Here is a 19,280-nt window from a genome sequence, read left to right on the forward strand (position 1 = left end):
CCTCAGGACCCCACACAGTGCACAGTTTCCAGATCTCCCCACAGAATCACAGGTGAAGTAATTGGCCCCACCTGTGGATCTTTTATAATGTGTCAGTGAGTAATAAGCGCACCTTCAGTGGTGACCTGGAAAATGATAACTGTTGGGGGGTCCCATGGACCGAGGTTGAGAACCCCTGTTCTAAAAGGTTGTAAATAAATAAGAAGTAGATTCCGATTGGTTGCCTACAGCAACAGCCCATGTGAAATATACCTCCCATCTTAGTAAATACATGGGGGAGAATCGTTATCAGCCCACTCACATCTACCCCTCAGCCACTTGTGCTCGTGGGTCTATAAAGCCTAAACTCATAGACTACCTTGAGGACAGAGTCTGATGAATGTTCTAGCCTGATTGGCCAGCAGTTAATCCAACCTTGAAAATTCCAATGCTCCAATTGGCTAAGAGCTGTCCAGCTGTGCAAACCTATCACTGCTTCCATTGGCCCCCTGGGGTAGAGGTTTCCCTGCCCATACTCTAAAGCACTAAGTTGGTTCCATCATTACAATAGAGGACGCAGAGAAAACCACCAGTACCCGCCTGGTAACAGGTCCTTAGCTCTCCAAAAGAAAGCCCAAGATTTGACATGGTCTTTATTTACACAGTCCGCTCAGTATGTACACAGGCTTAGACACCTGCAGCCCCTATAGAAAAAAGATGGAGCCCGGTGTTACAGAAGTCCATAGTTGTCCTATTCCGCATATCAAGAGCTAGATCCGGTTTTGGTTTTGACAGTCGCACGCAATAAATAGAATAAATAGTGCCGGCACCTACGGCGTCACGTGTGCGATGACAGCTGTCCGTCTGTGCCGAACACATGGCAGTCTGCGCTGAGTAACTCCTCCTCCTCTTCAGACTCCTCCTCTTCCTCATCCTGGTCTGTGAGGGGCGCAGTGCTGGGCCCTTTGCAGATCTTCAGGTGCCGGGTGAGGTGGTACTTGGTGAGGAACGCCTTGGAGCACTTCTCGCACACAAAGTCTCTCTTTCCTTCGTGCGAGTTGAGGTGTTTTTTGAGGTGGTTGGTTCTGCAGAAGTGTTTGTCGCATTTTGGGCACTTTATCTGTCGCTCGCTGTGGGGGTGGAGGGATAGAATGTGCTTAATACATGGAACAGAATGCAGGAGGACAATGAGCATGAAAACAGGTGGCGTTTCTATACTTTTACCTTTCTGTCATCACTAATTACCAGAGAGCAACAGCTTACACCCCAGGCCCGGCTACATCTATCCGGTAACGGGACACAATGGACTGGGAGCGTGTTTAGGCAAAGTCAGGGGTGGCCAAACCTGTTTACCAACAGATCATGTTTATCAGACCACCTGTGGATCTGCAGCAGGTTTGATGACAGTAATGACTACACCTGTGCACCAGCTGGGTGATTTGGAAACCATGGACCGGTTTGGCCAGCCCTGGGCTAAGTGATTAAATACCCCTGCCATCAAAGCTACAGGAATACCCCTTTATATATTATATTGCCAGGTCACACAGGGGATTGTGTAGACCCTTCTACCCGGGTGCAACCCAGATAAGACCACTTTCAGTTTAATGGTAGGACACCTGAGCAGTGTCGGTACTTGGAGGTAAGATCATCGTACATTTCGTATGTTGTAAACAGATCCAGTTTACACTAAGCCTTACACGGGTCCTTCCAGGGCTGGATCCCTGGTCACTGGACCGGGCATGAGCCATTACCCCTGACAAAAGTCCCCGCTTCACACGCAATAAACCAGGATTTTCTTTGGTCTTACAAGGGGTAAATGTGTCCCCTACTGTGAGACTATATTATCTTCTGTATCTACTGTAAGATAATAGAAAGCAACTCTGGGTTACATTACATATAAAAAGCACAATGGTGTATACAGTCTGACTATCAATGTCGGTACAGAAATATCAGTTCGTGTTCTGCCCTCTAGTGGTGAAAGCTATTAACTGCAATTGGCTCAACTATCTTTGACCTATTAAACTAACCTGATGCTTCTGACATTTAAAAGGGTAATGATTTTACTAGATGTGTTTTGCTAGTAAGATTGATGCTTTTTTAAATTCCGGCCATAAACACAAGTGTCAGCCTGTAGGCATAGACACCAGCCCTGTATATTAGTTTATACTCTGTAGTTGGGATCACACGCGCCTGTAGGTAAGCAGATATTGGTGCGGCATGATCACATGATCACATTCTGAGCAGTACGGTACAAGCCAAAGGCCATTGATGTTGGTGGTGTAAATCCCCCATACACTAGTCCGACTTGTCCTAAGTGGCCCCCGGAGGGTCACTTACGATGGGTGCCATTTTTACATGCGATAAATCACATGCAATTTATTGCATGTAAAACTACCGGGGAGCTGCAGCAGCGGCGGGGGGCAGGAGAGCCGGGCAGCGTTGAGCGGGAAGTAGCAGCAGAATAAAAAAAAAACACGTCAAAAGACTGGCTGGCCGTTGACTTGATGAAAGCACTCTCATCCAATCAGTGGCCAGACAGTCTATTGAAAAAGTGTTTTTTAAATTTGGACCCAATACATCGTTGGTGCTAATAAGCACCCATGATGTACCACTGATGGGTCCGATCCGATAAATCTTTAGTGCAGCAGGTTCAATCTGTAGAGGTCGACCCTAATTGCATGGGACAGTTTGGTAAAATTTATCGACCCGATCCGTCGGAATCGGGTAAAATCAGACCAAATCGCAGTAGGGGCCTTTATAAGTAAAGTCACTGGTGAATCGGCCCAGCAGACCTGACATTAGTCCGTGCGCTCGCTCTCACCACCGACCAACCAGACGTGTGGTTACTCACCGCGTGTGCGTTAGTATGTGCTGCTTCAGATCCTGCCTCCTCATGAACATCTTCTCGCAGAAGTCACATTTTAAGTTCTTCTCGCCGGTGTGGATGACCATGTGGGAGGCCAGGTGCGCTTTCTGGGTGAAGGACTTGTCGCAGAGTCCACAGCGGTGATTCTTCTGCCCTGTGATAGGGGGAGAGAGGTCACGTGAGCAGCATGAAAGGACCACTCACAATTTGCAGCATCGGAGTATCAACGGGATATGGTCATTTGGTCGACCCCATTAAAAAGTCGACAGGGCTGTGGAAGGTCTACACAAGCATTAAGTCCACAGTCAAAGGGTTGACATTTGTTTAAAAAATATATATATTTGTTTCATGCTTCGTTGTCTTAGGAACTCATCCTCTTAAAGATGGGAGTAATCCTGTTTTATTTAATGAGAAACATATTTTAAAACAAAGTCATTGGCCGTCACTGTCACATAACCCAGAGAGACACCACTGCCCTTACGTTATACAAAACACTGGACTGAATGTATAGAGAGCAGACGTGCTGGAGGCGCAGAGGGCGGGGCTTACCTGTGTGTATCCGGAGGTGAGTGCGCAGGTTGCTGGGGTCGCTGAACGCTTTGCTGCAGAACTCACATTTGTGGGGCTTCATGCCCATGTGTCCCATGTAGTGGACATTGAGCTTGGAGGAGGAGGAGAAGCAGCGGGAGCATACGGTGCATTTCCACTTGCGCTCCTTGCTGGGGGTCAGCCCGGGGCTGGTGTCCTCGCTGCTCAGGGACTCGCTGGGGAGGTGGCTGTTCATGTGGCTGCTCAGGTGAGACTTGAACTCCACGTAGGACGAGCATTCCTTTCCGCAGTGACACAGCAGCAGCTCCGGCTGCTCAGGCAACCCTGCGGAGACCGGAGTAATTGGGGAACATGAGATACTTTGTGTACCCTGATACTATAACACCTGTGCCCGCCTCTCTGTTGTGTAACAGGTACACACTGCTACACAACAGAGAGGCGGGCACAGATGTTATAGTAACAGGTACACACAGGATACACTGCTACACAACAGAGAGGCGGGCACAGATGTTATGGTAACAGGTACACACAGGATACACTGCTACACAACAGAGAGGCGGGTACAGATGTTATGGTAACAGGTACACACAGGATACACTGCTACACAACAGAAAGGGGGGCACAGATGTTATGGTAACAGGTACACACAGGATACACTGCTACACAACAGAGAGGCGGGCACAGATGTTATGGTAACAGGTACACACCGGATACACTGCTACACAACAGAGAGGCGGGCACAGATGTTATAGTAACAGGTACACACAGGATACACTGCTACACAACAGAAAGGGGGGCACAGATGTTATAGTAACAGGTACACACAGGATACACTGCTACACAACAGAGAGGCGGGCACAGATGTTATAGTAACAGGTACACACAGGATACACTGCTACACAACAGAAAGGCGGGCACAGATGTTATAGTAACAGGTACACACAGGATACACTGCTACACAACAGAGAGGCGGGCACAGATGTTATGGTAACAGGTACACACAGGATACACTGCTACACAACAGAGAGGCGGGCACAGATGTTATAGTAACAGGTACACACAGGATACACTGCTACACAACAGAGAGGCGGGCACAGATGTTATAGTAACAGGTACACACAGGATACACTGCTACACAACAGAAAGGGGGGCACAGATGTTATGGTAACAGGTACACACAGGATACACTGCTACACAACAGAGAGGCGGGCACAGATGTTATGGTAACAGGTTCACACAGGATACACTGCTACACAACAGAGAGGCGGGTACAGATGTTATGGTAACAGGTACACACAGGATACACTGCTACACAACAGAGAGGCGGGCACAGATGTTATAGTAACAGGTACACACAGGATACACTGCTACACAACAGAGAGGCGGGCACAGATGTTATAGTAACAGGTACACACAGGATACACTGCTACACAACAGAAAGGGGGGCACAGATGTTATGGTAACAGGTACACACAGGATACACTGCTACACAACAGAGAGGCGGGCACAGATGTTATAGTAACAGGTACACACAGGATACACTGCTACACAACAGAGAGGCGGGCACAGATGTTATAGTAACAGGTACACACAGGATACACTGCTACACAACAGAGAGACGGGCACAGATGTTATAGTAACAGGTACACACAGGATACACTGCTACACAACAGAGAGGCGGGCACAGATGTTATAGTAACAGGTACACACAGGATACACTGCTACACAACAGAGAGGCGGGCACAGATGTTATAGTAACAGGTACACACAGGATACACTGCTACACAACAGAGAGGCGGGCACAGATGTTATAGTAACAGGTACACACAGGATACACTGCTACACAACAGAGAGGCGGGCACAGATGTTATAGTAACAGGTACACACAGGATACACTGCTACACAACAGAGAGGCGGGCACAGATGTTATAGTAACAGGTACACACAGGATACACTGCTACACAACAGAGAGGCGGGCACAGATGTTATAGTAACAGGTACACACAGGATACACTGCTACACAACAGAGAGGCGGGCACAGATGTTATAGTAACAGGTACACACAGGATACACTGCTACACAACAGAGAGGCGGGCACAGATGTTATAGTAACAGGTACACACAGGATACACTGCTACACAACAGAGAGGCGGGCACAGATGTTATGGTAACAGGTACACACAGGATACACTGCTACACAACAGAGAGGCGGGCACAGATGTTATAGTAACAGGTACACACAGGATACACTGCTACACAACAGAGAGGCGGGCACAGATGTTATAGTAACAGGTACACACAGGATACACTGCTACACAACAGAAAGGGGGGCACAGATGTTATGGTAACAGGTACACACAGGATACACTGCTACACAACAGAGAGGCGGGCACAGATGTTATGGTAACAGGTTCACACAGGATACACTGCTACACAACAGAGAGGCGGGTACAGATGTTATGGTAACAGGTACACACAGGATACACTGCTACACAACAGAGAGGCGGGCACAGATGTTATAGTAACAGGTACACACAGGATACACTGCTACACAACAGAGAGGCGGGCACAGATGTTATAGTAACAGGTACACACAGGATACACTGCTACACAACAGAAAGGGGGGCACAGATGTTATGGTAACAGGTACACACAGGATACACTGCTACACAACAGAGAGGCGGGCACAGATGTTATAGTAACAGGTACACACAGGATACACTGCTACACAACAGAGAGGCGGGCACAGATGTTATAGTAACAGGTACACACAGGATACACTGCTACACAACAGAGAGACGGGCACAGATGTTATAGTAACAGGTACACACAGGATACACTGCTACACAACAGAGAGGCGGGCACAGATGTTATAGTAACAGGTACACACAGGATACACTGCTACACAACAGAGAGGCGGGCACAGATGTTATAGTAACAGGTACACACAGGATACACTGCTACACAACAGAGAGGCGGGCACAGATGTTATAGTAACAGGTACACACAGGATACACTGCTCCACAACAGAGAGGGGGGCACAGATGTTATAGTAACAGGTACACACAGGATACACTGCTCCACAACAGAGAGGCGGGCACAGATGTTATAGTAACAGGTACACACAGGATACACTGCTACACAACAGAGAGGCGGGCACAGATGTTATAGTAACAGGTACACACAGGATACACTGCTACACAACAGAGAGGCGGGCACAGATGTTATAGTAACAGGTACACACAGGATACACTGCTACACAACAGAGAGGCGGGCACAGATGTTATAGTAACAGGTACACACAGGATACACTGCTACACAACAGAGAGGCGGGCACAGATGTTATAGTAACAGGTACACACAGGATACACTGCTACACAACAGAGAGGCGGGCACAGATGTTATAGTAACAGGTACACACAGGATACACTGCTACACAACAGAGAGGCGGGCACAGATGTTATAGTAACAGGTACACACAGGATACACTGCTACACAACAGAGAGGCGGGCACAGATGTTATGGTAACAGGTACACACAGGATACACTGCTACACAACAGAGAGGCGGGCACAGATGATATGGTAACAGGTACACACAGGATACCCTGCTACACAACAGAAGGGCAGGCAGGTAAGCTAGACACACAGGGCTCTCTAAATGTTGTTATCCCACACCCTCCGCGTGATTCTGTCCTATTGACCGAAAAACTTGCACTGATTAAACGGGCAAATAAAAAAAAAAAAAAAAGAGAAAAATAAATAAAACCCTAAACTAAACACTTAACCCTGCGTGTGCCTGAAATTACACCTGTGAGTGTGCACGTACACAATCGCTACACTATGGGCCTGATTCAGACCTGTCAGCAAGCCTGCAATTTTTGCATATGGACAAAACCATGCTGCCCTGCAGGTGGGGCAGATGTAACAGGTGCAGAGAGTTAGATTTGGGTGGGGTGTGTTCACAGTGAAATCTAAATGGCAGTGTAAGAATAAAGCAGCCAGTATTTTCCCTGCACAGAAACAAAATAACTCACCAAAATCTAACTCCCTCTGCACCTGTTACATCTGCCGCACCTGCAGTACAGCATGGTTTTGCTCATCTGCAAAAATTGCAGCTTTGCGAACAGTGTAGAACAGTGTAGGCCCCATGTCCGACCTCAGCAATACGTCCACCTGAGAATCAGGCTGAGGCGCAGTACAACTTGATAGGGAAATACCTGTATGTGTCTGTGAGGTATTGCACTGGCAGCGTGTGCAGCGTAAAAGATCCCAGTGCAAGCAGATAAGGGTGTGAATTATTAGACAGTGTCTACATAGGCAGGCAATAGGTCGACATTGATTTTCACATTTTTTTGGGTGTCAATGTCAACACCTGTCGACATGGACCCCCAATTATTGTAATGCTTTGGGCCTGGTGCCCCACTTGACCATTCTCATGGACTACAATTGAGAACGGTAAAGTATGAAAAAGTCCCAAAATATTTTTAAAAAATTATAAAAACAAAACCTCTAGTTGACCATTTGTGGTAGACCTGTTGACCGTCTCTGTATTCGCTGCAGATCTATCACCTGGAACCAACCAGATAAAGTGTTTATTACCCATCTGCACTGCATAGTCCCGGCTGTAGTAGAACAGCAGCTCTTCCTGTGCCGGAACGTCCTGCGTGGTGTAGAAATAAATCTTCCCGTCGTGAGGGTACGCCACCAGGTTCTGCTCCTCCGGGTTCCTAGGACACATAACAAAGGGTCATACACAGCGGGGTCACTGGACTATAAACACTAGTGCAAAGGTGCTGTTGCCCATAGCAACCAAAGGTCTGCTTTCATCATTGAAACTGGCAAATAAAAATGAGCGTAACAAACATTAGTTGCTATTAGCAACGTTTCAGAAATGTCCTGAATGAGCGAATCTGTTTACTTTATTTTAATACAACAGCAAAGGTCCCGACACCCCAATCCCCCAAATGTGATCGGCCCCTTCCAATACTCAGAAATCAAAACCTAAAACCGTCTAATGAATGGTTCCGCTTCCTGTGATATCGTCCTACCTCGCCTTCCGGACAAACATCATCCAGTTACATTCGTTCTCGTCCGTCGTTATGATGCAGAATTCCATCACGTTGTTGTTGTAAATCTGGAAGGGTCACAAAAAGTAATTAATACCCCTCCCAACCCCATACAGCATCCGGGGGGCCTCTTATATCAGGTAGCAAGTCCTTATTAACCCTTTATTAGGCTTGTTTGTTTATTGCAGTATACTACATAGACTCCTTTATATAACAAATGACTATGTAAGACAGGCATGTCCAAACTATGGCCCTCCAGCTGTTGTGAAACTACATGTCCCATCATGCCTTGCTACAGTTTTGCTATTAGGGAATGCTAAAACTATGGCAAAGCATGCTGGGATGTGTAGTTTCACAACAGCTGGAGGGCCATAGTTTGGACCTGCCTGATGTAAGGCATGATAAACTACCATACATCAATTGTACAATGCTTATGATACAGTAATGTTACAGACACAGAGATCCGGGCATCTCCCACCTCCACAGATATAGAGCTTCATTTAATCCTTATCGCAGGGCACATTTTGTTTGCAGATGGACCAAAACAATGCTGCGCTGCAGGTGGGGCAGATGTAACATTCGCAAAGAGAGAGTGGGGTGCGTTTAAACTGAAATATAAATTGCAGTGCAAGTATAAGGCAGCCAGTATTTACCCTGCACAGAAACAAAATAACTCCCCCAAATGTAAATCTCTCTGCACCTGTTACATCTGCCCCACCTGCAGTGCATGGTTTTGTCCATTTGCAAACAAAATGTGCCCTGCGATGAGGTCTGAATAAGGCCTGTAGTCCGTAGGTTGCAGACAGTAATTAGTGTTCATTCTAGCACCATGCACCTTTCAAAAATCCTGCAGTACCCCGTTCCTGCCTAGGTGGTCACTCTGCCATGGTGGTACTAACACAGTTTGGTCTGTATCTCTCTGCTAAAATACAGGTCAGACATGTGCTAGAACCACACAGCAGATAGTAGCAACCCAGGCAGGAAAGGTGCAGGGTGCTAGAAGGACCAGTGTGCAATGACATCACTGTTGTCCAGTGCGACTGCAAGAACTGGAATACTACAACCATGTAAGGAAGGATTGTCAGAGACATTTGGGGGAGAGTTGGTGTAAGTACCGCTGAATATACAAGGAAAATGCTGACTATCAATGTGTCTGGTAAATAAAGTAATGCAATAACCTACAAAGAGTGTGAGGTGACGAGGGACAGGTACAAAGCATTCCTATACCATTCCTGCAAGCGGTCTGTGGGGGATGGGCTGCCTGTGGGAAGTAGGGATGTAAAGCAATCACTTGTACTCCAATGGGATCAACAGGAACTGCACTAGTCTGGAGAATATATTGTACTCTACAGAACACCGCTCACATTGGCTCCAATACCACAATGGGCAGGCCGAGCGCTGTGTAGCAGGACGCACCTTCCAGATGTGATTGGCAGATTTGTCCGTCCAACCAGCAACCTCCAGGGTTTGACTCTCTTGTCCTATTAATGGCCCAAAGCAGGTCCTGACGCCAATATCTTCCTGGGCGCACACACCTGAAATAATGAAACAGGTGGGGGATCACCAACACCTCCATCCACCCGCACCTCTCCTCTACGTTCTCCGACACCTCCATCCACCCGCACCTATCCTCTACAGTCTCCGACCCCTCCTCTACAGTCTACTACCCCTCCATCCACCCGCACCTCTCCTCTACGGTCTCCGACCCTTCCATCCACCCGCACCTATCCTCTACGGTCTCTGACCCCTCCATCCACCCACACCTATCCTCTACGGTCTCTGACCCCTCCATCCACCCACACCTATCCTCTACGGTCTCTGACCCCTCCATCCACCCACACCTCTCCTCTACGGTCTCTGACCCCTCCATCCACCCGCACCTCTCCTCTACGGTCTCTGACCCCTCCATCCACCCGCACCTCTCCTCTACGGTCTCTGACCCCTCCATCCACCCGCACCTCTCCCCTTTGGTCTCTGACCCCTCCACCGACCTGCACCTCTCCTCTACGTTCTCCGACCCCTCCATCCACCCATACCTCTCCTCTACAGTCTCCGACCTCTCCATCCACCCGCACCTCTCCTCTACAGTCTCCGACCTCTCCATCCACCCGCACCTCTCCTCTATGGTCCCCGACCCCTTCATCCACCTGCACCTCTCTTCTACGGTCCCACCCGCATCTCTCCTCTACAGTCTTTGACACCTCCATCCACCCGCATCTATCATCTACAGTCCCCTACCCCTCCATCCACCTGCACCTTTCCACTATGGTCACTGACACCTTCATCCACCCGCACCTCTCCTCTATGGTCCCCGACCCCTTCATCCACCTGCACCTCTCTTCTACGGTCTCTGACCCCTTCATCCACCCGCACCTCTCCTCTATGGTCCCCGACCCCTTCATCCACCTGCACCTCTCTTCTACGGTCTCTGACCCCTTCATCCACCCGCACCTCTCCTCTACGGTCTCCGACCCCTCCATCCACCGGCACCTCTCCTCTACGGTCTCTGACCCCTTCATCCACCCGCACCTCTCCTCTATGGTCCCCGACCCCTTCATCCACCTGCACCTCTCTTCTATGGTCCCACCCGCATCTCTCCTCTACAGTCTTTGACACCTCCATCCACCCGCATCTATCATCTACAGTCCCCTACCCCTCCATCCACCTGCACCTTTCCACTACGGTCACTGACACCTTCATCCACCCCCACCTCTCCTCTATGGCCCGACACCGCCATTTCTTCCCATAATGCCTTCTAATTACATTTGGTGAAGTCATTAAATGAAAGTATTTTGCTAGAATCAATCGGTCCCAAGAATGAACACACGTCACAGACTGACTCTTATTACTACTAGACATTAGTGGACATTTGGGGAGTCACAAGAAAGCCAGGAAGAGTCTGGGTCAGTAGAAGCAGACGCTCATTATCTTACCCACATCAGCCCCGGTCACAGACTGCCGCAGAACCAGCTGCTTGGGAAGGGACAGGCGGGCCCTGCTCTCGATGGGTCTGTCTGGGATGAAGGTAACGGGCCCGTGTTCTGGGCAGTCAGATGGGTACGCCTGGTTACACAGTGTGCACCCTGCAAGTAAGGAGGCGACAATGTTACACAGTCAGATACTAGAGACTCTACACAATCATTGATCCTGCTAGACGGACAAATATTTCTGACCACATTAAATGACAGACAGATGTCTGTGTCCTACAGTCACTTGTATATGAGATATGGTAACAGCTGTTCACTCAGGTGCTTGCTGCACACTTCCATATTTCTAAGCTACATCTCTTGTCCATTTGTACACTCAGCAGTCAGAAGTGAGAGCTGCTGAAGCAGAAAGTGTCCTGGTATTTCCTGGACAGGACTGCAGAACTGATGCATGCCAGTATAAACTGCCAAAGAGGTGCCACCTGCAGCCACCAAACCACCAGCCTAACGTGTAAACATCCGTTAAAAGCAGCAATCATTCTGCAGGACCGCTAAGCGGCTGCTTAGGTAGTGCCAGCCCCAGACGCACCGTATCACTAATTGTTGGCATGTGTTTCCCCAATCCTTCCCACTCATACGCTATTTATGCATACATCGTCCGGGGTTAGCGCATGCACTGCTGGAAGTCTAAAGACAATGAAAGATTCTACACTGGCCAGCAAATGGGATTATAGAACACAATAATAAATCGGTGTTTAAAAATCAATGGGCGCAAGCAGAAGCGCCCACAGCAGTGTCAACTAGCAGTCACCTATCATAGTCACTCCTTCAAAATCCATCCCTTGTGTACATTTAAATATACAAAGACTGAGGCTTGTTGGCTTTAGTACACTTCGTAATACCGATTAGTGCAAACGTATGCACTCCAATCATTTGCAGCAGGGAAAGAGAAGTTGTGCACTGGTGCTCGCGCAAGACGCACCACCTCCGTGTCTGCACTACTAACCACCTCCCCGCCAGTTTCCAGCCTCCACCCATCATTTTGCAAGAACATTTCTGTCTCGGCCCGTCCCAATCGCTACAGCGCATTTGAGCAAACACTCTTTAACGCAAGCGCTGAATGAGTGAGTTTTTAGACATTTTTGCACCTGTACAATTGCAAAGAAAATCACGCACGGGTCAGACTCCGGCCCAGTATTATTATCCCAGTTATTTATGTCGGGAACGCAGCACAACAATCTTAACCAAGATCAGCAGGTACAAGGGAAACGCACTCACAGATTGTAAATAGAGTGGCCATGTTTTCCTTATCGGAGTTGGAGTCTATCTGCAGCGAGGACGGGACGAAGGTCAGACTCCCATCGTCCACGTGCCCGCCTCCCAGCGTTACCTCCTGCGTTATGGAAGACACCGTGACTGGCTCCAGGCTGATCCCGGCGCCGTGCAGGGATACGGAGGTCAACGACGAGAGCTGGTGGGAGGTAGAGAGCGCCACGCTAACGGGGTTACTGCTCAAAGCCACCGTGTGGATGGCATCGCTGAGGGAGGTCTCCGAGATGCCGGAGCGGGCGCCCAGGTGGTGATCCGTTTCCATGACAACAGGAAGCTCCAGTGATCCGCTGTGCAGGGGAAGGCCCACAGCGTCGGGAGGTAGGTTGGCGTCCACTGTCAGGGACTCGTGGGAACGTGAAACACTGGAGATCTGAGCATGTTCCCCCGTCACCCCTTCTATAGTCAGCTCCTCTGTAATGTGGTCAGTTGTTATAGGGCTGTTCACCCGGGAAACGTTATCCATGCTAAGCACCACTTCATGGCCGTCGCTGGGATGCAAACGCTGCCCAGCATGTCCGCCTACTGACCCGGAGTCCAGGGACACTATTCCCGTCTCCAGTCCCACCGAGCCCCCTGACTGGTAATGGTCCAGAGACGGGTTATTGCTGGAAACAGGAAGCCCGCCAGTAGCATCTACATTCAGAGAACTGGGGTGTATGTACTGTGGGGGCGGCCGGTCCGCTAAATAGGATAGGATTCCTGGAACAAAGTAAGAAACAGGAGATGATCAGTCACCGCACAGTATGGACCATTACACTGCAGCCTGAAGAGGGTACGTTTACTAACAGTGAAAAGTGGTGCAACCAATCAGAAGCGATCATTTGCCAAGATACAATAAAGGATCGATAGCTGGTATCTGATTGGTCCCTGAGGGCAACAGCGACCCTTTTTCTTTTTAGATGCTGTAATACATCTACCCAGTTATGTGGGTTGAATGACAATTGTCACGTGTAAGGCCCAAAATAGCACACAATAATAAATAAGGCTGCAAAATGGCTAGATAGGTAAAAAGAGGTGTGGTATGCACAATCGACATTCAGAATGTCGGCACGTATGTTATGTGGACTGAAAAATGCAGACATGTTCAAAATGTCGACTCCAGAATGAGAACATCAGTTGTTTTGCTTCTTTTAGCCTAACCTTAAATCAAAAATGTACGGTGGACATTCTGGTGTCGACATTCAGACCATGTTGACTTAACATACTTGTCAACATTCTGACTAAAACTTGTTCAAAGGTAACAAAAACAGGTACTTGTTTCCTAGCACGGCGCCCGTCGTGGGTAATCGCATACCTTAACTTAAGGTATGCAATGGACACGACCGACACAATTTTTTGGGTATTTTTAGCCTTTTCCCCACTTCAAAATGTTAAATGTATGCGATATAAACCACTTGCTGGCCACAAGACACGCCTACTGTGAACCTGACCGGGAGCCAATGATTCAAGCTCTAACAAACTGGGCGGAGTCTTTGTTGCAAGCTGTAACTCCATTCAAAACATGAAAGCAAATAAACAACGGTAAGTCCCCTCAGTAAGCATACCGTACCAGGAAGTATGTGCCGGAAGTAGCTACTCTCCAGGTGCGGGTACGGTGGCGGTGGCAGAGAGTAATTCCTCTCCGGTAGGCCGCACATTACACCCCGATCCCCAATTCCCATTGGAAGCATGACGGAGAGGGCAGAAGGCAGCGAACTCAAAGACGGTCCGAGGTTTGGAATAGCCACAGGTAGACCTATGGAAATGGAGGGGTGATAATACAGTGCGTGAGATTTAATGACAAAGCTTGATGTCGAGTTCCCTTCTATAATGGTGATTATTCCGGCTTAGCCGGTTCCCTGTAATCAGCTCCAACAAGTCTGAACAGAGACGACTGGTGTTTATGTAGCAAAGTCTACACATATACACCAGGTAATGCTTACCTGGCGCGGTGAGGGAATTGTGGGGAGGGGACGCCGTTAGTCCAAGGTGACTCGCCGAGACTGGCAGAGAGTTGGCAACGGTGGAAGCAGTCAGCTGGTCCATACCCACAGCGCTAAGATTCAACTCATTCATCCTGCAAGACGGATATAAGCAAATACATCTGTGCCCAAGGACAAGCTCACACACAGTAATCAGGAAGGGGCCTGTAATGGCTAACAGTATGTTACCTGCTCGTATCTGTATTATAGGGAATATCACCTCCTTGTTAGTACATAATTATACATCGTACACCCACCTGCGACTGAATCCCTCCATAAAGTGTTGAGAATATCGGTTTACAATAACTAATTGCAAAAACAAATGGTCTCAAGATTTAAGCACTCAATCCAATTTAAGATTCCATTTTTCATTTGAGCAAGCTAAGAGGGTGTTTCTGATTGGTTTGCAAAGAGATTTAGATTTGGGGGAGTTTATTTCTATGCAGGTTAACTACTGTCTGCTTGACTTTTACAATGCAATTTAGAGTTCAATTTGTACACATGTACCCAAATGTAACGCTCTCTGCACCTGTTACATCTGCCCCACCTGCAGTGAGGCATGGTTTTGTCCACTATAGGTTTGCTTTTGCAAACCAACCAGAATCACCCCGTAAGTCAGTTTATAGTAATCTGTCCATTTTCTTTACAAATATGGGCCTGATTCAGCCCTGCGTATATTTGCTGAATAGCGAGCCCTGCCGAATGCGCCTCCCAACTGCGAGCAGCACGCCCATGAAACGCCAGGTGACACTCCCTGTCAATCCATTAAACGATAATAGATCCTATTAATAAAATAACACTTCAATGTATATTGATTATTAAGCGCAGATTCTGCACTTATCCCATAGCCGCAATGTAATCAACGTGCTGGGTGCAAACCAAGGGAAAACGTGATATAGCAGCATTCTACTGATGGCCTGCGTCATGGTGAATTATATAGGATAATGCTGCCAATTTCAGATTTTCCGGAACATTCGTTAATATTCTATCTTGCCAGATTGTTGGACAAATCTATATATACTTTGTTGAAATAAAGAGCAATTTTGGGCTGCAGATGAAGCAGGTTTGGGCCCAGTAACGTAGACGAAGTTCTCATCTCTGGGGGGTTTATTTACCTGTAACCACAGAAAGGTACCTGCGTCACTTTGTTGTCACTGCCGGTTTCATTCTTAGATAACCCTTGCTCCGGAGCAGGCAGACTGACCCTGCAGACGACAAGCCTCCATTCCTGTGGGGAAGGGATTGGTGACAGCGCAGCTGCTGCAAGATAAAGATCACCTCTCAGACATACATTATAGAATAAGGCAGTATATAATGTGTAGGGGACTGAGGTGACAGCAGTAGCAGCGTCTCCCATTGTCAGAGTACCCACATTGCCTGGCCTGGGTATAGAGCTATCACCTGTCAGTCATACAGGAGGGGGGTATAGAATTAGGTAGTATATAATGTATAGGGGACAGAGGTGTCAGCAGTAGCAGCGTCTCCCATTGTCAGAGTACCCATATTGCCAGGCCTGGGTATAGAGCTAACCCTCACATAAAGATGGAAGTATCACCTGTCAGTTATACAGGAGGGGGGTATAGAATTAGGCAGTATATAATGTATAGGGGACAGAGGTGACAGCAGTAGTGGCAGTGACTACCAGTGTCGGAGTACCCACATTGCCTGGCCTGGGTATAGAGCTAACCCTCACATAAAGATGGAGGTATCACCGGTCAGTCATACAGGAGGGGGTATAGAATTAGGCAGTATATAATGTGTAGGGGACAGAGGTGACAGCAGTAGCAGTGACTCCCATTGTCAGAGTACCCATATTGCCTGACCTGGGTATAGAGCTATCCCTCATGAGCATGGGCAGTATATAATGTGGAGATGCCAGTAACAGCAGGTACTCCCAGTGTCAGAGTACCCACATTGCCTGGCCTGGGTATAGCTCTCATCTACCCCTCACACACAGAGCCTGGGCACAACACACACAGCCACTTACTTACTTCTCACTGATCTGCCACAGGCAAGGAATGCTGGGACTTGTAGTGCTAGGGGAGCCGTGGCGCCGCACCCACAGCCCAGGGGCTCCCAGTGAGGCGCACACACGGGCGGGGAGCCATGGCTGCGGGCACGGACTCTCTCGCTCACACCCCTCTCCCAAAACAGGGCCGCCGCTGCTCTCTCCGCCTCCACTCCCAAGATGGCGCACACGGAAGCGACGTCACGCCGAGGAAACCGGACCAATCGCGTCGCGTCCAGCGGGTCAGGGGTCACGGCCATTCCTGGCGTTACCATGGTGACAAGAGGCCGCTGCTGCTCTCACTTACAGCAGGTCCTCGGGTTCATCCTCTGTAGCTCCGCCGACCGGTCCCTTGTCCGCCGCCCGGTCCCTTGTCTGTGCTTCTCTGTCTCCCCATGCGTGCCTCTTTTCTCACCCCTGTGCCTCCACATGCGTGCCTCTTTTCTCACCCTTGTGTCTCCCGTCCCCATGCGTGCCTCTTTTCTCACCCCAGTACCTCTAGATGCGTGCCTCTTACCCCACCCCTGTGCCTCTGTCGCCCCATGCATGCCTCTTTTCCCACCCCTGTGCCTCCACATGTGTGCCTCTTTCTCCACCCCTGTGTCTCTGTCTAACCATGCGTGCTGCCTCTTTTTCTCACCTCTCTGTCTCCCCATGCGTGTCTCTTTTCCCACCCCTGTGTCTCTGTATGGGTATGGGTAAAATCCGGAATCGGATAAGACACCGGAATGCCGGACTGGACATCAAACTCTGCATTCCGGAGCTTGTAGTATCCGGTCCGTGGGGGGTCCTGTCCGGGGGTGCTCCATCTGATGAGGCTGCTCTCGCACCTGTCACCTGGGAGAGGAGAGGGGGGAGAATACAGCCTCACCGCATGGTCCGGGGGTGTAATAAAAACTGGAACGTTCCAGACCACACGGGGAGGCTGTAATCACCCCTTCCCCATGTCCCTGGTGTGAGCAATCACAGGCATCCCCCCGGACAAGACACCCCCCCGCATGGGACACCCCTCGGACCAGACACTATAAGCTCCGGAATGCAGAGTTTGATGTCTGGTCCGGTGTTCCGGTGTCTTATCCGGGTCCGGTTTTTACTTAGTCCCTCTCTGTATCCCCATATGTGCCTCTTCCCCCCACCTTTGCCTCTATCTCCCCATGAGTGTCTCTGCCCTCATCCCCTGTGTCTCTGTATCCCTGTATGTCCCTCTACACCCCCCCCCCACACGTCTCTGTATCCCCTGTGTGCTCCTGACCCCACCTGTGTCTCTGTATCCCCAGCATGCCTCTGCCCTCATCCCCTGTGTCTCTGTATCCCTGTGTGTCCCTCTACCCCCCACCCCCTGTGTCTCTGTATCCCCTGTGTGCTCCTGACCCCACCTGTGTCTCTGTATCCCCAGCATGCCTCTGCCCTCATCCCCTGTGTCTCTGTATCCCTGTGTGTGATTAAAATCAGTGTCAAGAAATTTGTTATACAGCCACAAATGTAACATGTGCAGAGAGAGTTAAGGGCCCTACCCACATAGCGATGCTGAAGCATTCTGATCGATGATGTGATGTGTCAGCGCTGTGTTCTGGGCGATCTGTCCGGTCCAGTGTTCGCTGATGAGGACACTGGACCTGACCTATTCATTTCCAGCATGCTGGATATTAATCACCGGGCGATATCTTCGTGTGAGGCTGTGCATCGCTGTAGCTATGGCCCCTACACACGGAGCCATGTAGCAGCATTTTCTAAGCGTTCTAGTGAGATCACTTATAAAATACCCTCAAGACTGGATAACCCCCTGTTTCTGGAGTGGCGTCAGAAGGGCATCTCAGCTATCTGCAATGTCTTTGATCCAGGAGGAACGATTCTTTCTTTCACAGATCTTGCGGATAAATTTCAACTACCTCGGTCCCAATTCTACATGTACCTACAAGCACGTCACTATGCTCAATCTTTACCTCCTCCTTTTGCCTCCACAATCACCTTAGACCCTATCCTAACATTGCTAGCCCCACATAATATTTTGGGATACAGGATTAGAAACCTATACCAGTCCTTGATAATGCTCCCAAGGGAAAAACTCCTTCAAGCATTGGACTCCAAATGGCAAATTGATATCCCTTCCCTCCCTCCGACCCAATCACTATTAAAGAAACTACCTGCTACTCTCAATCACCTACAATCTGCTACCCTTCAGGAGACCCACCTAAAATTCCTCAATAGAGCCTATGTATCACAGCAACAGAGGAGTCACTTTGTTCCTGGAGATCTAGGCCTGTGCCCAAAATGCAAAATAACTGGTGCCACTTCTTTCCATAATTTTTGGGAATGTGGTAAGATCAGGTCTTTTTGGAGGAAGGTGCTGGGTTTCCTGAATACCTAATTTTCCTTGCAGCTCACATACGATCCCCTCCCCGTACTTTTCCTCAACTTCAAGAATTGGAACCTTGGACCCCATAAAAAAAAGTTACTCTCACTTCTCACCTTGATACTGGTTCAGGCTAAAAAAATAATTTTGACCCATTGGATCCACAAGTCGACTCCGTCACTCATGGAGTTGAAAAACTCACTTCTTAAAATACTGTTTTATGAACGACAGGCATCAC

At 48.9% G+C, this 19,280-nt stretch overlaps 1 protein-coding gene across 3 annotated transcripts; it reads right to left on the reverse strand.

The window, feature by feature from the left end:
- Positions 1-583: 583 nt before the first annotated feature.
- On the reverse strand, positions 584-16,979 carry PRDM4 (PR/SET domain 4). 3 transcript variants are annotated; one of them, XM_083181120.1, is made up of 12 exons: positions 16,673-16,979; positions 15,797-15,941; positions 14,643-14,776; positions 14,270-14,455; positions 12,667-13,419; positions 11,395-11,544; positions 9,878-9,996; positions 8,444-8,529; positions 7,995-8,122; positions 3,395-3,718; positions 2,831-2,999; positions 584-1,109 (listed from the first exon to the last, which is right to left on the reverse strand). In XM_083181120.1, the coding sequence occupies exons 1-12, from the start codon at positions 16,962-16,964 to the stop codon at positions 818-820; spliced, it is 2,778 nt and encodes a 925-aa protein (XP_083037246.1). In that variant the 5' UTR covers positions 16,965-16,979; the 3' UTR covers positions 584-817. The 3 variants fall into 3 exon arrangements, with proteins under 3 accessions (XP_083037246.1, XP_083037249.1, XP_083037248.1); XM_083181123.1 differs by having other exon boundaries at positions 15,817-15,941; positions 16,669-16,773; XM_083181122.1 differs by having other exon boundaries at positions 16,669-16,773.
- Between the last annotated feature and the right edge of the window lie 2,301 nt (positions 16,980-19,280).

This window comes from Crinia signifera, chromosome 4 (assembly GCF_055691185.1).
Source record: "Crinia signifera chromosome 4, ASM5569118v1, whole genome shotgun sequence".
Lineage (NCBI taxonomy): Eukaryota > Metazoa > Chordata > Amphibia > Anura > Myobatrachidae > Crinia > Crinia signifera.